The 23,557-nt window shown below is 40.5% G+C and overlaps 1 protein-coding gene across 1 annotated transcript; it reads right to left on the bottom strand.

The window, feature by feature from the left end:
* Positions 1–605: 605 nt before the first annotated feature.
* fam135a (family with sequence similarity 135 member A) lies at positions 606–16,488 on the bottom strand. The gene is given in 21 exon segments (XM_039783655.1): positions 606–1,735; positions 3,020–3,133; positions 3,225–3,335; positions 3,475–3,626; positions 3,876–3,973; positions 4,108–4,199; positions 4,288–4,306; positions 4,308–4,449; positions 4,570–6,508; positions 6,631–6,785; positions 6,893–6,966; positions 7,131–7,289; positions 8,658–8,707; positions 9,119–9,196; positions 9,797–9,950; positions 11,430–11,556; positions 11,868–12,041; positions 12,160–12,230; positions 12,824–12,963; positions 13,858–13,937; positions 16,078–16,488. Coding segments are annotated over 21 exon segments (4,212 nt in total). The 5' UTR covers positions 16,155–16,488; the 3' UTR covers positions 606–1,529.
* Positions 16,489–23,557: the final 7,069 nt, after the last annotated feature.

The raw sequence follows: 23,557 nt of genomic DNA, 5'->3' as shown, positions 1-23,557 counted from the left end.
CATTCCCTGATGGGTATTTTATGAAAGATTCAGCGCAGGGAATTACGTATAGCTAGGTTATTTGTCGGCTTGTTGAGCAGTGTGTTACCAATTGCGGACATCGGTTTGAATTATGTTTTTATATTTTTTATTTGTTCTCACGATCGCTTATCACTGCCAGAGTTGCAATTGAAATAATAGGATAAAGCAACTGCAGTTTATGGAAAGCACAAGTGTAATTATGGTCAGATCTTGTGCCTGACTGATTGCGTTGTGATTTACAGCGTCGGTTAGCCTATATTTTCTTTTTTGCCAGCTTTCCTTTTCTGTTTTAGAAAGCAACGACTGTATTGCGTTTTGCCTGTCTGTGTTGTTCATATTTATGTAGAATTATAGTTTACTCTTCTTATGTAAAATATGCGGCTCTGGTAGATGTTTGCGATTGGTCATGCTGTGCAAACTCCGCCTCTTTTATGTGAACGCGTGCGCTGAATTGGGAAATCCTGGGTTAGGTTAGGTGAAGCCGGGTAACTAAAAGATTTAAAATAAATCCAGGGCATGTTGATCTTGCTTCGTAGTACAGGCCTGGTTGTGGCACATAACAAGAAATAAGTCACATAACCAACTTCATAATATGCATATTTAATGGGAGTATGATGATATATAAACAATTTTCCAATAAACATTTTTTAATTCCAAGCAATACTTTCCAGTTTTAAACACCAAATGATACCAATCAAATACTTTCAATAAAACAAGTTCACATTACTGACATGTGCTTTTGCTGAATCATGGTCATTACTTAAAACCCCTAATAAAATGTTATGTTGTAGGCAAAGCTTTATTCTCCCAACACCAGTTTGGGTAAATGTTGTGCAGAATGCTGCAATGGCAAGGGCCAGCATAAAGTATTAAGACCAAAGCCAAGGCTGCCATGTCTGAGCAACAATCCTATTTCAAATGCAATCTTTGCCATTAAAAATGATGGAAAATTGTTGATAAAAAAAGCAACTTGTACAAATGATCATTTTCAGTACAAAAGCTTGTAAAATGTAGTTTTGGTGCAAATCAATGCAGTGTCTCTTTAAATTGGTGGGAAACATTTGCAATGGTGAGGACAGTATGTGCAGACGTGACTTGGGCCAGCTCACCAAAACAGCCATTTCATTTTTGTAGCAGCTACATTTCCAGTTCAGCATCTAATATTAATTGAATAACTTTTTAAAAGTGAATTAAAAGTGGAAACAGAACACATAAATAACACTGAAAATATAGCATATGATGGGGGGAATCATTTCCCATACACAAAAAAAACAAAACAATTTTTAAAAGATGGCAGTAGAAAAATAAAAATGTCCATATCCACTGTGATTCCAATATAAACATGAAATGAAAGAAATTGTGATTTTGCTCATATGTCTTAAAGTGATTATATGTATTTAAAAACCAAGAGATAATCCAGATACCATAATCCGAATAAGGTTTAGATGCAGTGAGGTATTAGCTCCACATTCCTCTCATCCACCAATGTGTTTGATTCTGCCACAGTTCTACTGAAAAAACTTGAGGCCTGCAACAAGAAAGAACTTCTCCAGGAAGATCTCAGAATCAAGGACGGCAATGTGGGCGGCCCGGCCTATAAGGGAATTGGCTGTGTTGGGCAGAGCATGAATGACATCATATCGCACTAGATTACAGTCTTTGTTCTGAAGTACTGGCAGCAGCAGGTTTTCAATCATCTCAGCATACACAGGACCTGGTACAGACAAGAGTGAAACAGGCTCAACAGGGTAAGGTTTGTTGCATTTGATGTTCTTTAGGTAATTTAAGCCCCCCATGTGTATAATTGTAGGATGGCATACAATTTAAGATGGATTTATGCTTCTGTGTTAAATCCACGCCGTAGGTACGGACGTGTAGATACGAACCCTACACCGTACACCAAGCCGTAGCCTATGTCGTAGCCTGACGTGCACCTCTCAAAACATTTAAAAAAGGTGCAGTAGGTAAGACTTTTTTTTTTTAAGATGATTTTTTTGGCATTTTAGGCCTTTATTCGATAGGACAGCTTAGACATGAAGGGGGGCTAGAGAGGGGGAATGACATGCAGCAAAGGGCCGCAGGTCGGAACTGAACCTGCAGCCGCTGCGGCGAGGACTGAGCCTCTGTACATGGGGCCCACACTCTACCAGGTGAGCTATCCAGGCGCCCAGTAGGTAAGACTTATAAAACTAACTTTCTGTCATATTTGCGGAAACTGACCCTATGTTCCAGTAGAACTACATGAAGCAGTTAATTAAAAAAATAAATAAATCTTGCTCCTCTGGCACCACCTACAGGCTGTAGCGCAATTTGCAAAAATCCACCGCTCCCTGTTCAGATGCACCAATCAGGGCCAGGGGGAGTGTCTAACTGCGTGTCAATCACTGCTCATGCACACACATTCTCCATTGTGGGGGGAGGGGCTTAGGAGACCGTTTTGGGCTTTAGCAGAAAGGGGAGAGGGACTGAGAAGTTGTCGATGTTCAAATTATTTGGCTAAGTCCTGGATCTTCGCAATCCTACCTACAGCACCTTTAATTACACGCTGCGGCAACACAGACCACAACAACTGTGATTGGTCTGCTTGGCCACGGCTTGGTAGCATCGCATTTCCTCCTACTTATTTCCGGGTTCTCGTCCATAAACAACATGAAATCAAGGAGAGGGTTAACTTTTCCTACAGCTTTCCCACTGTGGTCAGAAAGCACAGGCGAGACACTTTCTCCCTCTACGCCTCCAGTTGGTACTTGCTCCGAAGCGAATCCCCGTCACTCTCTCACTCGCTCTACCACACACTCCTCAACATATACACACGCATGCCAGCTCTGCTATTCTCTTAAAAAGATACGCTTGAATGACGCAGACACCAGTATACCAGTGCACAAGTATAAACCTCAGGCCTCTTACGCAGGCTATAGCGTAAGCACTGTATAGAACCCCTGCAGAAGCATAAATCCTTGCTTTAGTTTGTAGGCAAAAATAGTCAATCCAAACTCACCTGTTTGTTTGTCCTTTAATGCAGTTTTGCACATTTCTATTCGAGCAGAATGATAGGGGACATAGCGATCCTGCAGTGACCCCACCAGCACCACATTCTTGAAAAACTGCAGCCCTTCAATAGCAGATCAACTGAAAAGTTATCTCTACAATCTCATATTTCAAATTTCACGTATACATTATAAAATTAAAAAAGGAAAGCTAACCAGATTTCTTGCTGAGCTTGTAGAGGAAAGTTTGGCGAGGATCAGAGTTATCACGGCACGTCAGCTGCAGGAGTGACCCTGACTTTTTCCACTTCTGCATGAACCAAAGGCCTAGGAACCAACAGTTAACAGTTAGGTATTTAACAGGCTTCGCCGCAATGACAGGGTTAGAGAGAACACAACCATGGCATCTCGCGTTTAGCTGGGAGTGAAATATCTGAAAACCAGCAGCTATATGTTTGAAACGTACCTGTATTGACCAGAGCAGAGCTGTTGTACAATGTGCCAAGGTGAGGTCCACTGAGGGAGAGGAAGGTGTGCAGCCTGCTCAGGTAACATTTGAACCTAGGCCGAGTTAGCACTGAGCGAACGATGAGGTTCCCCAAGGAATGACCCACAAAGCTGCAAATGAAAAATACTTAGATCATAATGACACCAAACAACATTTATGAACTTTTCGAGTGCGACAACATTTAAATAACAGGATGAGTGATAAGGCAGTTGCTACAAGTGATTTATTTACATAGTTATTTACTACGCTGTTGAGAACATAGAGTAAATTAAAGAGCCGACTGCTACTGCAACCACAAACTTTTTTTATTTTTATTTTAGATAATATACATTAGATTTGGGTAGAGAAGAACAGTTTACCTTATCTTTGACACTGTGAGGTTGTATATCTGAATGTACTGGACTATTTCATCCAGCAATCGGTCTGTCATCGACTCAAAGTCAGCAAAAGTGTCATTCTGTGGATGAAAGAGCATTAAATGAAAAGAAAAGATTATGTTTTGGGGTGCGTTTGATTCACCAAGAGGTGTTACAGCTTATTAATGCTGATAACAGATGACAGTAGTGTCTTCGTATGTGCTTATCCACTCACCTGGTTCCTCTCTGACATGAGGAAGTCTATACGAGCACCAGGCAGTCCCAGCTCCAGGTAAGTCTTCACCAGTCTCAGGTCTGCACTGTTACCTGCAAGACATCAATGTGTTTTTGTATACAAAAAAAAATAAAAAATACTATAAAGAAACTAATTTACTCAGAAGATAAGGTCTCCTACCATCCAGGCCATGAACGCAGAACTATGAGATGGATGCCTTCTTCACAGCTTTCATCTTCCTCCAAGCTAAAGTAGGGCACAGTGGATGCCAGCTCCGGTACTTCACTATACAAGAAGCCTGGCAGCCTTAGCTGTTTCATTTCTTCCTTGGCCTTAATGAACCTGCATAATTAGAATCAAATAGTTGATGAATATTAATCTATAATGTGTGAGACAGGACAATATCTGCATAAAGTATAACATTAAGTGGGATACGAAAAAAAATTGTGCAAGATGACTCACGCTTTCATCTGTGGCGTGGGTGCACATTCATACCACCGCAGACTTGAAGAAAAGAGGGTGGAGGGACAGGGAGGTCTTCCCAAGCTATACCCAACGCTGCCGGAGGCTAGGTTGGAGCAGATGGGAGCTTTTGATAAATCCTTTGTTTCATGGGGGTAGCCGATGCCAAGCTGTTCAAAGAGAAGACATGTCTCTGAAGCGGCTGCATTCCCAGCCCCACTCTGCTCCTCATCAGCAACACCGTTAACAAAAGCATAGCCATCACCTTCCTCGTAGTAACCATTCTCGATCATCTCATGCTCGGGCTCGTCCTCATCCTCTTCGACCTGTGGTCCAGCGTGGATTCCCAGCGTGATAGCAGATGTTTCTACAGGGCTGATCTCAGACACATCTGTGCTAGAGCATGAGCCAAAGTAGTTCTCTACCATCCCACGTTTTACCAGGTCAGTGCTACTGGTGGCAGAGTTACTGGAAGGGCAGGCAGTATGGGGTTCACTACGGGATTCTTTACCGGCCCCAGAACCCGCTGCTCCCTCTAGTCCAACTTCAGAAATACCTGTTAACTTGGGGTCGGTTTCCAAAGCAAAAGAAGGTTGTATAAGTTGGGAATCACCTGCAGCAGGGTCAGGGGTGCAGGCCACGCAGATGGCAGGTGTGTTACTGATATCCCCAGAGAAGACTACACTCTGCTCCTGCACCAAAACACTGGACTTCCTGCCTTGGACATCAGCTCCACTGGAGCCCTTAGAGGAACCTTCGCCCTCATCATCTGAGGGCAAGGAGTTGATAGAAGTAAGAGAGGACTGGACTCCACTGACTGCACTGGTATTTTCTTGGTAGAGAACGTCTGCTGCCCCACTGGGCTTTTGCACTGAGCTTTGCTGAACAGGCCGTGGTGCAGAGAGGAAGGGCCTCTCAGGCTGTGGGGCAGCAACAGCTGATTCAGTGACGCCAAGTCCTGCACAAGCCTGAAGTCCTGGAGCGAGCGGAGTAGCGAAGGAGCTGGGCTCACTTTCAATGCCCGAGTCTGAAAGGTGAGACGAGGCACTGGGGGCTCCTCCATCTGGCAGCCTGATACAACCACCTTTCACCTGTACCGAGACCAGACAGGACTGGCTACGCTGTGCTGCCTCTTTACCTGGCCTTTCAAACACAGAGTCCGCTACAAACGGTTTTGAGTCACAGAGGTCTGTCTGGGTGATCTCAGGAATATTACTGCTTAGAGTTCCATCAGTCCGACATGGTAGAAGAACTGTTACTTTGTCCCCTTGGTATGGGTCCTTGTTACTTGGTTTTACCTCAATTTGCTTCAGCCCAGCAGACCACTGTGGCAGCGTTTGGCCACTGTGGTCAACTTGCTCATCTTTGTGAAGTGGTTGATTGCATGCAGCAATAACCCCAGTACCTGCCTGAGGATTATTCTGTGTGTCGAAGTTTAAAGGATTTTTAATAAAACCTTTTTGACAAGCAGCAGTAGTTATATTGTCATCTGGAACAGAATCAACATCACATTGTGCTGATGTGGCAACAGAGTCAAACACTGAATTTGCATTAGTCCTTAAACTTCTACTTGAGTCTCTCTGCAGGGTATCTCGTTCCTCTTCTTGGTTTGGGGGAGCTTCCCCTTCCTTGTGCTTTGTGTCCCCATAAGGAGCTTTGAGGTTTTTATAGCCCATCAACACTACAGAGTCCTTGGAGCCCTGTCTTATCAGCTTCTTGGAGTTCTCAGTCTTTGAATTTTTCTTCAGTTTGACTGACTTGCCTTTGGACTTAGGTGGTAGATCATTGTTGTCTGGCCAGGTGTTATCCATAGGGCCACACCGAGACTCAGGTATGGGGCTGGCTGCTGCACTGCACTCCTTGGAGTTGGGCTTGTCCGTTTTGCTGGACACTGAGCCAGTCCTTGTATTGTGCATGCCCAGCCAGGGTCCATCGCGATCTTCCGAATCAAACCAGGTTCAACATAAAAAACGAAGCAAACAAAAAAAATATTTGGTTTAAAAAAATTGTCAATGACTAATGACTATACATCTAGTTGAGCAGCAATACTGTATCACTGACCTTCAGTGATAGAATCCAGGTATCTATCCTCAAAGATGATCGGCAGGGAGCTAACATCACCATCCAGATCTGCACATTCCACTGGAAGTGGAGGCAAAGACAGGAAGTAGCTGGAGCTTTTGATAGCATTAGTCATCTGCTGGTGACTGTGAGCACTAATATAGAGGGAGAGGGAGGAAAGGAGATGCTAGGAGTCAGCCAGAAAAACAAAAAGAGCCAGCGTTTTCCATACATACAAGACGAACATGACATTGTAACTTACTGTAGTTCCTGATATGCTAGCGCAGATTGCCTTGGATGTTCGAGACAAAAGAAAGCCTCAGCAAACCGCCTTACCTGTAATAACACCACATTACAGAGTATACATTCAACATTCAGTCTTGCCCAGAGGTTTGAGTATAGTTTTGGATCATTTTCCAGAACAAAATAGGATTATTGTAATTAGAAGGCAACTAGTCAGATATTTCAATTTGCAGATCATTTATAAAGTAGGGACTTACTCTTAGGGTGTGGTGCTCCATAGCTAGGAGGGAAGCAACATGCTCCTGCAGGGACACTACCTCTAGGAATTGTCCCCAGAGTGCCATTAGCAGAGAGCAGAGCTGAGCCAGGTTCATATTTACCAGTTCTGCCAGCTCGTCAGGGGACTCTGCTTTTTGCTAAAAGTATAAAAGACACAAGTCAGCCACCAGAGGGTTCAAGTGAACATATCTCCCTAATGATATCAGCATATTATCATGTAACATATAGTAAAATAAATTCTGACATTTCTTGATCGTCAATGGATTCATTTGTCATAGACATTTTTTTCCTCATCATTTAAAATGTTCCCCATGACGCTAGTTGTTACTTGGGTCACAAAAAATACATAATACATTTGCATCACAGACCTTTTAGACACAAAGACACTAGAGTAGAGTCAAGTCACTTTTATGCACTGGTGACAAATAATACTGTCATTAATATCTATCTATCTATCTATCTATTATAAAACCTGCTTGTTATAATAAAAAAAAACTGCATATGAAGTCTCCAAAACAAATGCAAGTTAATGTATTTCCATTCCTGTGTTTGTCTGACCGATTGTCATTGGATATCTGATATATTTGGAAACAACGTGCTATCCACTTAAACATACAAAAGGCACTTGAAAGTGCATGATGTACCACAATCATCTACAGAGATTCCTATCATTCCACATCTCTACAAAACATTCTCCATCACTCCTAATCTTAAGTGGGCCAACCTATCAGGACTCGAGGACCCAACCACTAGAGTGGTTAACTCACCTACACAGTTATGAAATGTTAGAGACTTGTTTTAAACTCCATTCTACCAGCTGTAAAAAAAAAATAAAATAAAAAAAAAGCATCTGAACGCTTGCCAGTCTGCTCACAAATTCACAAACTTTCTAGTGGCATAGAGGATTCAGTGCCATCTTGTCTCCATAATTTGCTGAAACACCTTGTCATCTGGAAACCATAAAGGATTCTCACCACTGGCCTCCAGTTAAGTTTTCTTGTGCAATTCTGTATCAATATACAGTACCTCAGCCTCAATATCCACCAATACTAAATCCCTTGAAGCAATAAACACTTTATTCCCTTCTGTTATCAGAGGACTCCGAGCACACTCAGCCTATTTATGTTTAGCTACTCTAATATACAGCAACAGACCCAGTTTGCATATGGTACCATTTGCTCTCACGCTAGGTTCACCATTACCTACAAAAACAAACTGTCATATTTATATGCCCATGTACACCCTAACCAATCTTACTACTACTTCTATCATTTATAAAATGCAACATGATAGCACTTCACACATGCCCTCCAGTCATTGAGAAACATTGATCCAATGAAAGTTTTTTTCCCTTTTCCAACTATTTTCATGACCCTCTGCCATTTTTCCAGTTAACCCCTCCTGCCCCACAAACTAAGCAACAGGCTTTTGCCAGGCCTGTTGCTTCCTATAACAGGATTTGCAGCATTGCCTACTGAAGAACAATTATCAGAGACAGGTCTTACCTTGATTTGTTCACATAACTCAGCTAGACGGGCCTCTAAGTCGAGTTGTTCTGAGGAGGCAGAGGAACAGCATTACTAAGATTCACTTTTACAATTAATCTATTTAATTATACAGAAGTTTTTTTTTTTTAAAGAGCCCGTAAAGCAGGCAGAATAGGGAAGTGGTGTTAGACAGCACTGGTGTCAGAAAATACTTTTTATATGACATGACCAGAGACTACAAATTCTACAGAACCACTGTGTTATGAGATTCTTTGACCAATGCCTTGTTATAAAAAGGTGGAAAGAAAGATTGAGTATATACATAATTGAAAAGATGGCATGACAGCAGTTCAAGTAATGTCTCTGGAAAGTGGGACATAGAGAGGACATGGTGTTTTCTACAAGAAGGAAACTGGAGTTAAGAGGAAACAAGAGAGAAAGGCAGGTTGAGTTGAGGTACTGTAAGGGTCAGGACATACCTATGTAGACGTGCCTTTGACTTCGGGGATAGGGTCTTCTGAGTACTCTCTCATATAGGACTTGCATGCTGGGCTTGGCTAGTAAGATTGCACATATAGGCATTTTTAACCTGTTCCTCTGGGATGGGTGAATATCTGTCCACTTGTGTGGGTTAGGTTTGGTGATCCATAGTTACAATGATGAGTTGTGTTTGGGAGCTGTTACAATTTGGTTTCAGTCTACTGGTTAGTAGACCTATTTAATGAGTGCAAGTATGATTTTGTAAGTATAATAACTAAGATCAGTTAAACACAGATTCCTAAATTAACTTAGTGGGTTGCTGGTTGTGGAGTCTGTTTAAAGGGTAGAATATGTCAATGTTTAGGGATCAGGTGAAATGACATGACACAACTCAACAAACTTGCAATGTACAACAAACACTGACAGTGAAAAGACAAAACAATACAAATCTATCCAAAGCAAAACATGAATTAGAAGGTATTGTAATGTATAACCATGAGAATACTTGCTTCTTCTTAGTGCCTGGGAGTTAAAATAATAATAATAATAATAATAACAATAATAAAGAGTGCAGAGACATATTTGAATACGTCTGGGATTAAGGATTTCATTGCTATACAACCTGTTGTAACCCCAGACTCTGATATGAGTTGAGGTGAAACCACAGTGCAGTATACCTAGTTCCATACGATGGGAGGAGGGCAGATCCTTGGTAATAGAGGTGAAGTAGTCAAAGAGACCCTGGTAGGCTAGCAGGAGATTGGAGCAGAGGCTATGGTGCAGACTGAAGGCATGCTGCAGACAGTGGTCGGACATCAGGAACGTCCTGCCCTGAGGGAACACGAGGGACACGGAGAAGAGAGTTTAGTCGATTTACTTTTCTAAACAATATTACTGCTGTTCTGAATATTTTAAGCTGCTGTAAACCTTCGGTTCGTAGCCACTGCTGTAGGAGAAGACAAACTCTCAGGGCAACATAATCTGTAATGCTTTTGCCAATTTATTAACAATTAAATCTGCAGTCAATGTTCACAAACACAATTTAGTGAAAAACAGTAGCGTATAGACCTAATCAAAAGGTTTGTTTGCAATAACTTCCGCGTAGAAAACTCCTGGGACAAGGAACAACTGTATATACTCTCAGCGCGTTCATCTAAAATGCACATTTGATGCTTTCATATGTCAACACTTTAACAAACGTTAGGTTGAAGACCTAGTTACCTGTTGGGCCACAGACTAAAGAAAACGACACCTCCCAAACTAGCAGTTATTCTGACTGGCGGTGAGATGTTGCTGTTCGTAATATGTTCAATTTGGTTTAATCAAAGACATGAGCAAAGCAACACACTACCATAAAATAAGCACAGCAGAAAACGACTGGCTGAAAATGACAACATAAATAAACAAGTTTGCTGATTTCACATATCTCCGCAATTCAAATTATGACGTTAGTGATTTTTGTGATAGCCTGACATCACAGTGATTTGGTCTATTTTATGTCTGTGTATTGACATCAAGTAAATATATGACTCATTACTCAGGTATTACAGTAATCACTACAGTCCTATAGATCACAACAGGTTAACCTGCCAGTTATTTCCAGACATTTATTTTGTGTGCAATATCTAAGTGGTAATGCTTTAAAGTGGCTTCTGCACATATACCTGTAGTGAAATAAATAGTGCGTAATGGTGGATGTGTTGTAATTCCCAAGCTGCCCATTAGTGATGCATCAAGGAAGGTCAATGGGGCATTGCCTCTGTTTGGTCTAAATGACTCTAGTACACTCACACTACCACATCTCAGGGGCAGCTTTAGCTGGCCACCTTTCTCTGTCAGGAGAGGCCAATTACTCCTGGCTAAATCTGACAGCGGTCCAATGAGTTTCCTCTTCATCTCCCATATCTGTCAACAGCCGGACACATCTCCACGTGCTTCAAAAGCAATGATTCTAATACACCATTCTACCCGAGGCAAAGAACGGTCAAATCCAAGTCAACACCCATATCCATGTACTAATCAAAAACCTGTATTAATGGCAGGCAGCCTTGCTTAAACAATACATGCATGATTGTTTTTATCCTTTCATCTTTATGTAAGAAATATGAGTTCCACAGCATATCTTGAGTATTATTAGGTTTATGACAACCATTTACTTTTCATCAAGTGCCTAATTTAGCCCTTTGTAATCCAGCAAAACGGTGGCATCTTTCAGACTTTCATGACAGCTCAGAAGTTTAGAAAAAAAAAAAAAAGACAACAATGTCTTTGGAAATATCTCTTTTTACACTATACAGGAGGTCCACTTACATCTGGTGATACTTGCTTGACATAACTGCTGCCGAACACCACGTTCTCCAGAGGTGGGATGACAGAGTCTTTGCTCTGTGGTGGAGCGTTGCGGTTAAGCCATGTGGTTTTCACGGGTCGAGGCAAACTAGGTAAACACACAGAGTGCAATCAAAGTCAGCTAATCACCAGAGGAACTAAATGGGGCACTTCTAATAAGGCTTCTTCTTCTCATTTACTGTTGTACATGAATGCCAAGTTAAACTGAAGAGCTATGTTGTTTACTTCAACTGTAATGTTAAATTTGTTGTGTGGAGTTTGCAAAAAGGTTTGTGTTGGAATTTACTGCAAACAACAATAGTAAATAACACTATGAAGATATATAAAAGAGCTGCAACACTTGAATGAATGAATAACTGCATTCAGTGAGTGTTTTCTTGGGTTAGGTAGCAGTCTGACCTGATAAGGGGCTGATGTAGTGCCACTAGGGAGGCATGGATGGCTACAGAGATGACAGACAGGTGGAAGTAGTCAAACATGACATTGACGTGTTGGTGGATGCCTCGCTGAAGGGTAAAGTGCAAACGAAGTGTGCGGCCACTGATATTCTGTAGAGAGCTTGGGTCATCTGGCCTGTGGAAATGAAATAAGGAAGATGGAAAGGACCATTAATGCCTCATTTGCATAAGAGATGCAAATATCAAATTCACACTGGAATAAGTACAAGCAGTTAAAATGTTGAAACACCTACGTGTAATCACCATCTGTGAAATATAAATCTAAGAAGAGTTGGAAATCCATGTCATTGAGGGACTCTTCCACCTGTGAATATTGAAAAACAGTGATGGTATCAGCCTTACTAAGCCAGATACATTTTGAAGCCTTTAGTTGTTGTAATCCATTATCGTGAGGACGCACCAAATGTCAAAAAAACTATTAATGTGTCCCATTAGAACAGTTGGTGCTGATTTGGGTTGATTAAAAAAAAAAAAAAAAATCACTTTGTCTCAATTTCAGTGGCATTTTGCAGGTGCATCATGTACTGCTAACCCACAAGTTAAATTGCTGTTGAAGGAATATTGTCCCATTATTCCTGACACATAGACTGGCAAGCCAGGAAAATGTTACAAAGTTCCACACAAACTACTTTCTCTATTTATTTTACAAAAACACTATGAGACCCAATATAAAAAGTACCATAGAAAACCACACACAGAAAACATACCAGGGCTATATTCAGTTGTCAGACAAACTTATGTAAATTGGATTGGCTTTTATTGTGCATCTACTTTACACCAAGTTGGCATGGGGAAGTGGCATCACATAGAAAAATATAAGATTGGGACAGAATAATAGACATTTTGGATAGGCCAAAATCCCATAGTAAAAGCATCACCTCTCTTTCTTAAACATACCTTCTTCTCATCCAGCAGCATCATCACTTTGAAGAGGAGGACATCATTGACCACAACCTCTTCATTCTTGTACAGGATTTGGAAAGTTTTGCTGCAGATGACATCATCTTGGACTAAAGCAGGAAACGCCAGATCAGAGCCTAAACAAAAGTCACTAGAATTAAAAGAGTTTATGAAAAATAACAACTGAATTGTACAACAATACAACAACTGATTACAGCTAGCCTGTCTGCATTAGAATGTTTCTGTATTAGCTTTAGAAACACATGCTCTGGTGCTGTGACTAGGCACATAACCACATGTCCGGTGTTGTTACACATGGCTGACAGTTCAAAGACTGAGAGAAATCTAGATGGATTTTTCAGATCCAAATATAAATAAGATTATAAATGAGCCAACCTACAGGTAATGATATTCTTATAACCTGCGCCAGGAATTATCTGACAAGGTATATCTTATTAGGTCTGCATTGAAGATTAAAGTGTGTGGAGGTGCTGTTTCCCCGTCAAAAAATGGAATATAAAACATTTAAGCACAGGAATTATAGTCTCTTGATGATGCTGTTTATTAATGAAACAAAATAATTGTGTGCTTTGTGTGAAATGAGCCGTGCAGGTCTCTGAATGAGGGGGTGAGGCATAAGCACAAGGCTTTAGAGAAATACTGAGAACAAGGAATGGCCTGTGACATAAGCCAGTGCCCTACCAGTTCCCTGTTAAACAATAAGTAAACCAGACCTGCAAAAACAGTAACTAGGTTCCTTGAAACAGTGCTAATATCTCAGATGAAATAAAATTCAACATGCAAGTCTACCTGAAGTTTACCGGGAAATAATCAGCCCTCTGGTAAGAAAAGCAACAGTGCGTTACTTTACGCATACTGCAAGTTAACGGAATATTACTTTAAGGGCTTTAATTGGAGAATTCAGGTGAAGGGGCATGGCATAGGGTTGACCAAATGGATCCACAAAAGGGTCCCTGAATCCTCTCAAAAATACAGAAAAGGTCTCCTTCCATCTTCAAAGATTCATTTACCTCCCGGGTGAAGCAGACTGGTCTCAACTTTGTGTGGGACCCGGGGAGGCACCTTCAGACCGGCACGAATCTGGTAGAACCTGAAAAAGCAGACACATTTTGTATTGGCTTGGTCCAAGCACCATTAGAGGCTCGGTGAAAGGGGAACAAACTGCACAGGTTAGCCACAAGTGCCTCTACTTGTAAAATGACACTACAGCTTTCATAAATAAATAATGAGCACTTTCTTTTGTAGTCACTCATGTAGTAAAACTGAGCTCTTAAAGCACTGATGAGCCAGGAGCATAGAACAGGAGTTGTATCTATATCATATCATTAACGCTGCGGCTGTTAAAAAGAATTTCCAGAATCCATTTTTCCACCTTTAGTTTTCCATGAAACATAGCAATTCTGTTATTGTCTCAAAATAAACAGCCTTTGTTGTTTTTGTTAATTCATGTTTTATTTGATCAAATTTGATGTACAGTATGCTATATAAAAAGGTGTCCTAAGAAACATGTTAATGTTTCAATTAAACACAGATAGCCTTACCACCTTACTGTCCCTGCAGCTCTACAGTAATCAAGACACACATTTAAATTAAGGGAGTCAGAAAAGAGAAGCTCCTCCACACCCGTGCTTGTGTGGTACACTTCACTGCAGCTCTGACAACCTTTTCTCAAAATCATTTACCGGTAGGTTCTTTACTGGGCACTTTTTGAAACACACCATTTACCCTTGAATCTTTTCCTTCGACATTTCAATATGTCGAGGTGAACCAACCAGCATTTTCACAGAGAAACAGGGAAAAGGTCAACTTAAACAAATATATGAAATAGAATAATCATGCACTGTTTAGCATATTATGTGTAGGGATGCACGATATATCGACAATCACATCGGTATCAGCAGATATTAATACTTTTTTTTGTATACATCGGCCCGATGAGCAAAACAGGGCCGATGCCAACAACCGATAATTATAGGTTATTATCGGTAATTACATGCTGAAGTGAAGACAGTAATGTGCGGTCTGAATGCTTTTCACGGTGAAAAAATAAGACACGCTAGTGCAGGATGCAATACTTGGAAGGTCGAAGTAATCAAATCCTTAACACCTCCAATTTTATCACTAATATGAAGACCTGCCATAAGGAGCAAGCTTCTAGCTAGCAGCCTAAATGCACACAGCAGCAGCTGCAGCCCACACGTTAGCGAGTGCTCGGGGAGAGAGCGAAAAAAGAGAGGGTGTGTGTGTGCGCGTTTGAATGAATGAAGTATGAAGTTAGCAGTAATGTTATAGCTGTGAACATGGCAGTGCAGTCTGTGTACAGTTTATCTGTCGGTAACTAAAAATGCCACCACGATACTATCTCTTTCTGGCACAAAGCTTCTTAGGAGCCCCCCAGAAAGCTCAAGTACCTTCCCCATTTCCTAGTGTAGACATCCAATCTGGAATGATCCAAGCTTTTTCAGAGATCTGAGTTAAACTGGACTTTCATTAACTTATACACCAACAACTAGCTACAAAATAATAAAAGAAGCCTAAAACTAACACTGTTAGTTACTTCAACTTTACAGATCAGAAAACGTATAGAGATTGGTTGTTACAGTTTTACGCACCGGCGTACACATTATTTATTCTCCCCCAAGTAAATTTGCCTATTTTTCAGGGGTGAATGTCTATGTCTACATTTGTAAAAGTATACATTTATGGTATAATGAAATCTTGTTTGTCTTGTTTAATGTCTGTTATCTCCAACAAATGAGTGTAATAGGGTAAAAGTAGTACAGGAGAGATTTGGTGTTCTCTTCTGTGAAATAAAAAAAGATGTGTATACAGTATATTGGTATTGGCCAAAAAGGAGTTTGAAAATGTCGGAATGTGTTGAGTTGAATGTTGAATATCGGCCAAAATCCAATATCGTGCAATGCCCATCTGTACAAAGGGCATTTTATAATCACGCTCGAGGTCTAACCAAGATTGCCAACTGTCCCAGATTGGCTGGGACACTCACAGAATAGATCTGGTTCCCTTCTACCACAAGCTGCAAACCAAAGCTCGTTCATGTCCATTCAAAGCATGTCCATTCAAAGCATACCATCACAGTAGACTTTTTAATCAGCAAAGTAAACTTGTCTGTAATATATGTTTGGAAAATACATTTCTTTGGTAAAGCATTAATGAATTGCCACCTGCTGCAGAATATTGGTATGTAGCGACAATGAGCTAGTACTCACCCTCTTTGGAACAGGTCCACATTGTAGAACTTGTGGAGCTCCACAGAGAACTCCACTGTGGCCTGGACTTCAGTCATCTTGGTCTCTACAGGCAGAGGTGCCTTACATCACCTGGGATACACCTGTGGGCCTACAGGTTAAACTAATCAAATTAGCCATTTTAGCTCAAGGACTTTTTGTAAAGATGTGTTTTTATAAAACTTTCTTTCCACTGGGTTAAAATACAGTATTTATACTAGAGAAATACTAGTAAATAGAAGATTACAACTAAAATGATCCCCCAAATTAAAGTTGAGGCGCAGTAGTAATACAGCCACAAGATCAAGTTTGAGAAAGCGTAATAGCCAAGACACACCAACCAGACGGCCGACCGTCGACAGAAAAGCCAGTCGGAATGATCAGTCGGGTCCCCGATGTCCAAAAAACTGCCTCGGGGCACACTGAGGCGACACCGACTTGAGAAACGTAATACGTCTCCATAGCAGCAGGCGGCCCTACTCTGTATTGTTGCCCAAGAAATGAAAACCGGCAGCTGATTGGACGAACGTGTCACATGGGTTTGTTTTCAAAATTCAAAGCCAGACTGTCATGGCGGCTCGTTCAGAATACGATCTCATATTGTACTAACATAGTTCACTGAAACATGTTTCTGAAAACATTTTAAGCGAGAAATAGGCCATGCAGTTGCTGAATAGGTCTTCATTTCAGCTCAACAAAGGTCAGTTTAAAAGATTTTCATCAGATTTTGAGAGACTCTAGTCACGCTCATTCCGCTCGCCATTTCCGGGTGAGTCCCGACTGCCCTGCCTCCGACTGAACATGTCGGGTCGGCCAAAATGAAGCCGACAGCCCCTCAGACGGACGACTGCACGGGACACACCGAACAGATTCGAGTCACTGACATTGCCAGACTGTCCAATGGCCGATTATCGGCTTGGTGTGTCTCGGGCTTAAGACTTTGGTGATGGGGAATTATTACTACAGTAGGGAATGAGGTCTACATTTGGCATAGGAGGCATCCCATCCTCTGGGACTAATTCGTTAACAGCCCTGACAATTATAGCATTAGTATGACAGGGTAAGGGAAAATGCTATGAATAACATTGCAAAAATAGGCCTGAAATTCAATATCAATATATCTGGTAGTGTTAGAAATAGACATCCTTGCAGACACAGACATCCTTGTCATTTAAGGAAAAAATGTTAAGATAAAGATTTGTTAAGACATAGGCATAATTAAATAAAAGACCATACAGTTGTTTTTGGCTGTGGTGGGGCAAAAAAAAACTGGCAAAAACAATCATAGAGACGGCCCCTAAATTAGTCATGCAATTTTCCACGTTAGTTCTATCCACAATGAATCCGTTAAAAGCAGTGTTTAATTTAAAACAAAATTAAACTGGGCACAACACAGAGGACATATGAGGACACCAGTAGTCAATGAATACATTGGTTATTCCTGACACATTTATGTTTTAACTTAGGTGTAAATACCATAAACTGTATACTAAGACCTTGAAATCGCTACTTTGTCCTTAATTTTACAGAAATTGACACACATTATTAGTTTGACAGACAATTCAGGAACTCAGTCATATAAATTAAGCAACCAACCAAGTACACTTGTTATACCAAGCTAAAGTATTCATGCATGTCAACCCAAATGACTGCTGCTTTTGTTGAGTCTACTTTATAACTAAACTGCAAGGTGTTCAATAATGGCAAAGTTCTCCAGTTTCTAATGCAGAGATCTCTAAAGGTTTACACAAACAATGCTACGAAGTAATCCAAAAGGAGCAAATTTACATTTAGGGTTAACATTAAAGATTTGGGATCCTGGATGTAACCTGGCACTTAAGACAATTCAAATCGACAAAAAACCTCGGAGAAAGGAAATTCAAACATCTACGTCAGCTAACAGTCGTATTAAAAATATATATGACAAGGCCTTAAGATACATCGTCTTATGGGTTCTTCTTTTTTTAAAAAGGGGAAACCTTTATGTCACCAGCAAAAAAAAACACTGATACAGATCAGTTTAGGAACAGCTGTTAAAGTTATGAACGTTTTGATGCTATTACTTGAGTTAGTGAGGCGATAAAAGGTCCCCGACTAGAGGGCAGAATTTCGGCAAGGGTATCTTTTGGGTTACAGGTGGGGAGCTCACAAAAGGTCCAGAACGATCCAACAAACACATAACATAACATACTTACACAAACTCTTACTTGATAGCCAGTTAGCTAACAGTAACAGTTAGCGTAACATTAGCTACCCATCAAGCTGTTGTCACCTAACATTAGCCGCAAGTGGCTATTTATTTTCCCAGGATGGCGAAGGCATAGCTCGCCCTGCTCTGCCTCTGATTGGCTTACCCTGACATTCTTACCCTAATCCTAACCAACCCCACTCATCTTGCCTAAACCTAACCAACTCAACCAGAGCAGGCAACGAGTACTAGCCAATCAAAGGGAGAGTAGGGCGGGTCAAGCCTGCCCCATGCCTTCGCCATCATAGGAAAAGAAAAAAATTGGCTAGTCGTAAAGGCAAGCAGCTACTCACCATTGCGTTGGCAAGCTAACTTTAGCTAACCAACGTTAGCTCCCCCTTCAGTCCTCTCGTCGTCCTTTCACTGTGAGTTGTTGACAGAAAGCACTACTGTGCTGAATATTTCACTTCCTAGTCAGGCTAACGTTAAAGGAGAAACGCCCTTAAAATGATACACAGTGTAGACTGTCCACGTATCTCCCCAAACAGCGCAGTCTGCTTGCCATCGAGCTAACTGTGCTCAATCTGAAGAGAGCTGACAGCCAGAGCCAGCGCTGCTCCACCTGCGCGCTTACGAACATTTAACTGCGCGCTTACTGCACATACCATAGGCGCAGTTGACGCACATGCACAATCGGCACCTGTAAATGGAACATTCAAGAGTTGGATACACTAATAAAAAGAAGAATTATATTATTATTATTATTATTATTATTATTATTATTATTATTATTATTATTATTATTTTATGCCATAACAATTACGCTGTTAAACATATAAAGTTATGGCTTTTTGCATTTTTGGTGGAGCGTTTTTCAAAATACTTGGACGTATTCCCAAATTATTTGAAACAGTTTGTAACTTTGAAACAAGTGATTTATAGCATGACATGTGGAGCAAATGTGAGGGCTGGACGTTAATGTACAATCAGCAGTTCCATTGCTTATTTCCTTGCAATAACATTTCCAAATTATCAAACCAAAACCCCCCAAAAAACATCATAAAGGCTGGGTTTCCTGGTAATAAACACAATGCATTTCCATGGATTTTGGATGTTATCACGAAAACAAAAAATGCAAGTCATCCAACTTATTTCAGGAATTGCCTCCTTAAAAAAAGGGATAAATCTAGTTCTGCCTCTTGGTCTGACAGAACAAACACTTCTCTAATTGCTTCTTAGTCAGCGTTTCTTGATTTTCAGTTTGGACTGCACTGGAAACAATGCAGTCTGAATACTGTGCAACCATAGAGATCACAGAGAATGTAGATCCCAAAAGTGCTGGGCAAATAAAGCCACTGCAGGGTAACATTATCTTTTTCAAAGCTTAATGTACTTGGTATTACTTATGGTACAAAACATGGAAATATAACTACTAAATGAAATGGGATACAATACTGGAACTGTGTGCTTGAATAAACATTAACATTAAATCCAATGTGGGTGCAGGAGAACTACAGTGGAATGTAAAGTTGACACAGAAGGCTGTTGACTCACTCCCCCAAATAAATGACAAGAGTCAAGCCCATAAGAGACCCCTCACTGTGACCTGGAGGTTTTCACTCCTGCTGAGGGAGCAACTATCCAGGGTCTAGTTCTCTCCTGGAAGCCAATCTGTAGAAACATCCAGCAGCAGGTGTTTATTTTTTATTTCAATTCCAGATCAAGCTATAAAATGGATGGAGTCAAAAGGTAAATCATTTACGAAATAGTGACCTTTTGAGTAATGTGATGTGTAATTTATACCAATATCTTCTGGCAGTTTGAATTCTATAATGACAGCCATAATGCAAACAAATACATGTCTAACTCAAACTGCATGTTAAGTTATTTTCTGATTGCATTCCAGAAATATACTTCTGTACTCACTGTGCTGCTGCTATGTGATTCCACAATATCTTTGCACAGGACTTCATTCTCAGAGTAAGTAGAAAAATAATGTAAACATAAAAAAAACAAAGAAACTCTTCAACATTGAAGTAACACAATTACCAGTGTGGCGCATTGCTGCTAAGATGAGTCGTGTTCACTTGCATGCAAATTATCGATATCTGTCAAAGCACTGTATACTTTGTTTTAATTTTGTTTAGTTTTTTACATAAATGCATAATAAAGTTTGTGGAGCTCTGTTAGCTGATTCATGTTGCAGATCTCTTTTATGGCTGACAAACACTGCTAATTGATATTCATTCATATAAGGCACTTGTCACATTGTTTCCTTTCTACTACAATGTGTCTTCCTTCCATACACATGGCTGCTCTTATCTATATTTTATGACATGTATCCTATGTGGGTCTGGCCTATAGGGAGTCCAGCCGTGTGCCTGTATATTATAGATTCAATTGTTCACTGAACGGTAATACCCAAATACACTGAAATACAATACTGACAAAGCATCAAAGTATAACTTTACATTATTAACCCGAACAGTGTTAGGTGTTTCATACAATGCCGGCACCCTGCTTGGCAAATGGAGAAATGAAGAATCTGTTGTATATGTGAAGCATTTCTTCAAACTTGATTACGACCTTTACCTTCCTGTCCAGATGTGTAAAAACAAGCAAATCTCGAGCTTACGTGTTAAAGAGGAAACCACAAACAGCCAGAGATAGCCTAATATTTATTCAAGGCAGTGGTGCAGCTTTCCAAACACTGAGCTTTTATTCTCTCCCCACAACACACGCACACACTCTCTTTGACTACTAACGGGCTGCTTTCTGTTTCCATCTTGCAGCTGTGAGATTTTCATCTCAAGTTGGTATTCATAGAGAGCAGCAGTCCATGTGCCCTCAGATCAGCATTGGGGAGGATCATTTCCCAGGTGGATTCACAAAAACTAAACACAGTTTGCTGTTTTATTTGCTTGACATTTGCCCTGCCTGCATGAGAAAATAACTTTATAATATACGTCCTATGTAAGAATATATATTACAGTAAAACTTAAACATATTATGCAGATGCTGTGTTTTGTGAAACTTTAAAATATTATTTTGTAATACCATAGCTTGGGAAAAGCAACCAAATATATATATAGCCTACTCTATTGTTTGACACTGAATACTAACACTTATATTCGCAACACAAATATTCGTTATTGCAATATTTAATATATTATAATTTTTTATTATTTTAATTTTTTAAGTATAGCTTCCTAAACATTGATTAGGATCCTACCTAAGGTCTTACATGACCTCTAAGATGACTTTGCATTTGACCACTCTTTTGTCCCTGTACCCTTAGGGTTTTATATTATGTCCCAGTTCCACATTGCTGAGCTGGCAAGAAGGGGCACTGTTAAAAAGGTTACAGGATCATCTCCTGAGCATGTTGCTTATCAAATAGGCCCAGCATTCAACTTCAGGATCAACACACGGTAAGCTGCAGGCTGTTAAAATGGAGTTGCATGAGTGAATACTGACGCCTAGTGGTTTAGCTGGTATAATGCCATTTACCCTGTCCATGGTCCTGAACATCAGAGACTGACCTTATCTGCACCATCACATCCCTTCTGTAATACAACTTAAAAAATGATATTACACAAATATGACATTTCACATGATAAAATAAATGATTTGACCATTATAAACAGGACAACAGTGGATAATACAAGCCATGGTCAGTACACAGAATCACAGACATCATAAATCCTTATTGAAATATTTATTTTTAAAAGAAGCTCGGGGTTTAATAACGATAGTCCATCCTATATGTTACAGATCAGCTTATCCCCTGGGACTGCCGGAGGAGTTTGCATTTGTGGCAGTGCTGCGCATGAGTGGCAGCACCATCAATAAAAACTGGAATATCTGGCAAATGCAGGACGTGAATGGCAACGAGCAGCTGGCCGTCAGGCTCAATGGGGAGTCTCAGTCTGTGGAGTTTACCTTCACAGCGCTGGAAACCGGGAGGCAGACTGTTGCTTTCAGCCCCCTGACTTTTCTTTTCAATGATCAGTGGCACAAAGTCCTGCTACACGTCAACAGGCGCTCAGTTAGCCTTTTCGTGGACTGTGTCATGATCGGTTCCCTGAATATACCACCCCGACAAAAAGACAATCTGGATGGATTCACGTTGATAGGAAAGCTCAAAGACAACCCGGTAGTGGCAATTCCGGTAGGTCTACGTACGTCTATTATAACACACTGAGTAGGCAAGTGCAACTAAAGCAAGACCTAAGCTATACATTTCTGACATTTTAGAATTCTATCTCAGTATAAAGTACTACGAAAGTGCAACCACTTTCAGAGCCACACTCCCAAAACGTCATCATCTAAGAGGGAGATTAGGCATTGGTGCGAAGTAATCACGTTTCTCAAGCATACCAATTAAGGAACACCGGTAGACAACATTATTTGACAGCATCAATTTTGTGACACTTGATATCTTTATTCCAATTTCAAAAAAGAAAGACAAGCATTTCGCCTTTCTTTTTGACAAAATGTATGTGCATATAATATATGATGAATTGTTAGAGCTTTCACCAGTGTGACACGTTTTCGGACTAATTTAGGCCTAATGACTTAATGATTTATTTAAAGAAAATCTTGTACACTTTTCTTTACATAAAATCGGTGTGCTCCATTTGTGTTTATATTGTTTCACTACTTGATTGATCATTCACGTGCGCCAAATTCCCCTTATTTAGTAGCTACATTTCAAGGTGAACAGGAAAACCGTATGTGTGTCCCTTCAAAATAAAGTACAGTAGGCCTAATATTAGGGCTGCAACTAACATTATTTCCATTGCCGATTAATCTTTCAATAATTTTCTGGATTAATCGATTGGTTGTTTGGTCTATAAAATGTCAGAAAATTGTGAAAATGTCATTAGTGTTTTCCAAAACCCAAGATGACGTCCTCAAATGGCGCCTGGGTAGCTCACCTGGTTGAGCGTGTGCCCCATGAACTGAGGTTCAGTCCTTGCTGCAGCGACCTGCGGCCCTTTGCTGCATGTCATTCCCCCTCTCTCTCCCCTTTCTTGTCTTCAGCTGTCCGATCAATTTAATAGTTGACAACTAATTAATTAATCGATTCATCTTTGCAGCTCTACAGTACATAGGCTACCCCTATGAAGGGTATTTTATTAGCGACCAGTAGTAGTAGTAGTAGTAGTAGTAGTGGCATTACAACATTAAAATGCATACAGATTATTGCAACAGGAATATATAACAAGTATATATAATTATACATGTACTATAAGCAGAGGAGTTTCTGCA

The sequence above is a fragment of the Perca fluviatilis genome, chromosome 19 (assembly GCF_010015445.1).
Source record: "Perca fluviatilis chromosome 19, GENO_Pfluv_1.0, whole genome shotgun sequence".
Lineage (NCBI taxonomy): Eukaryota > Metazoa > Chordata > Actinopteri > Perciformes > Percidae > Perca > Perca fluviatilis.
The sequence above is the reverse complement of the archived record's forward strand: the minus strand, read 5'-3'. Positions and strand labels throughout refer to the sequence as shown.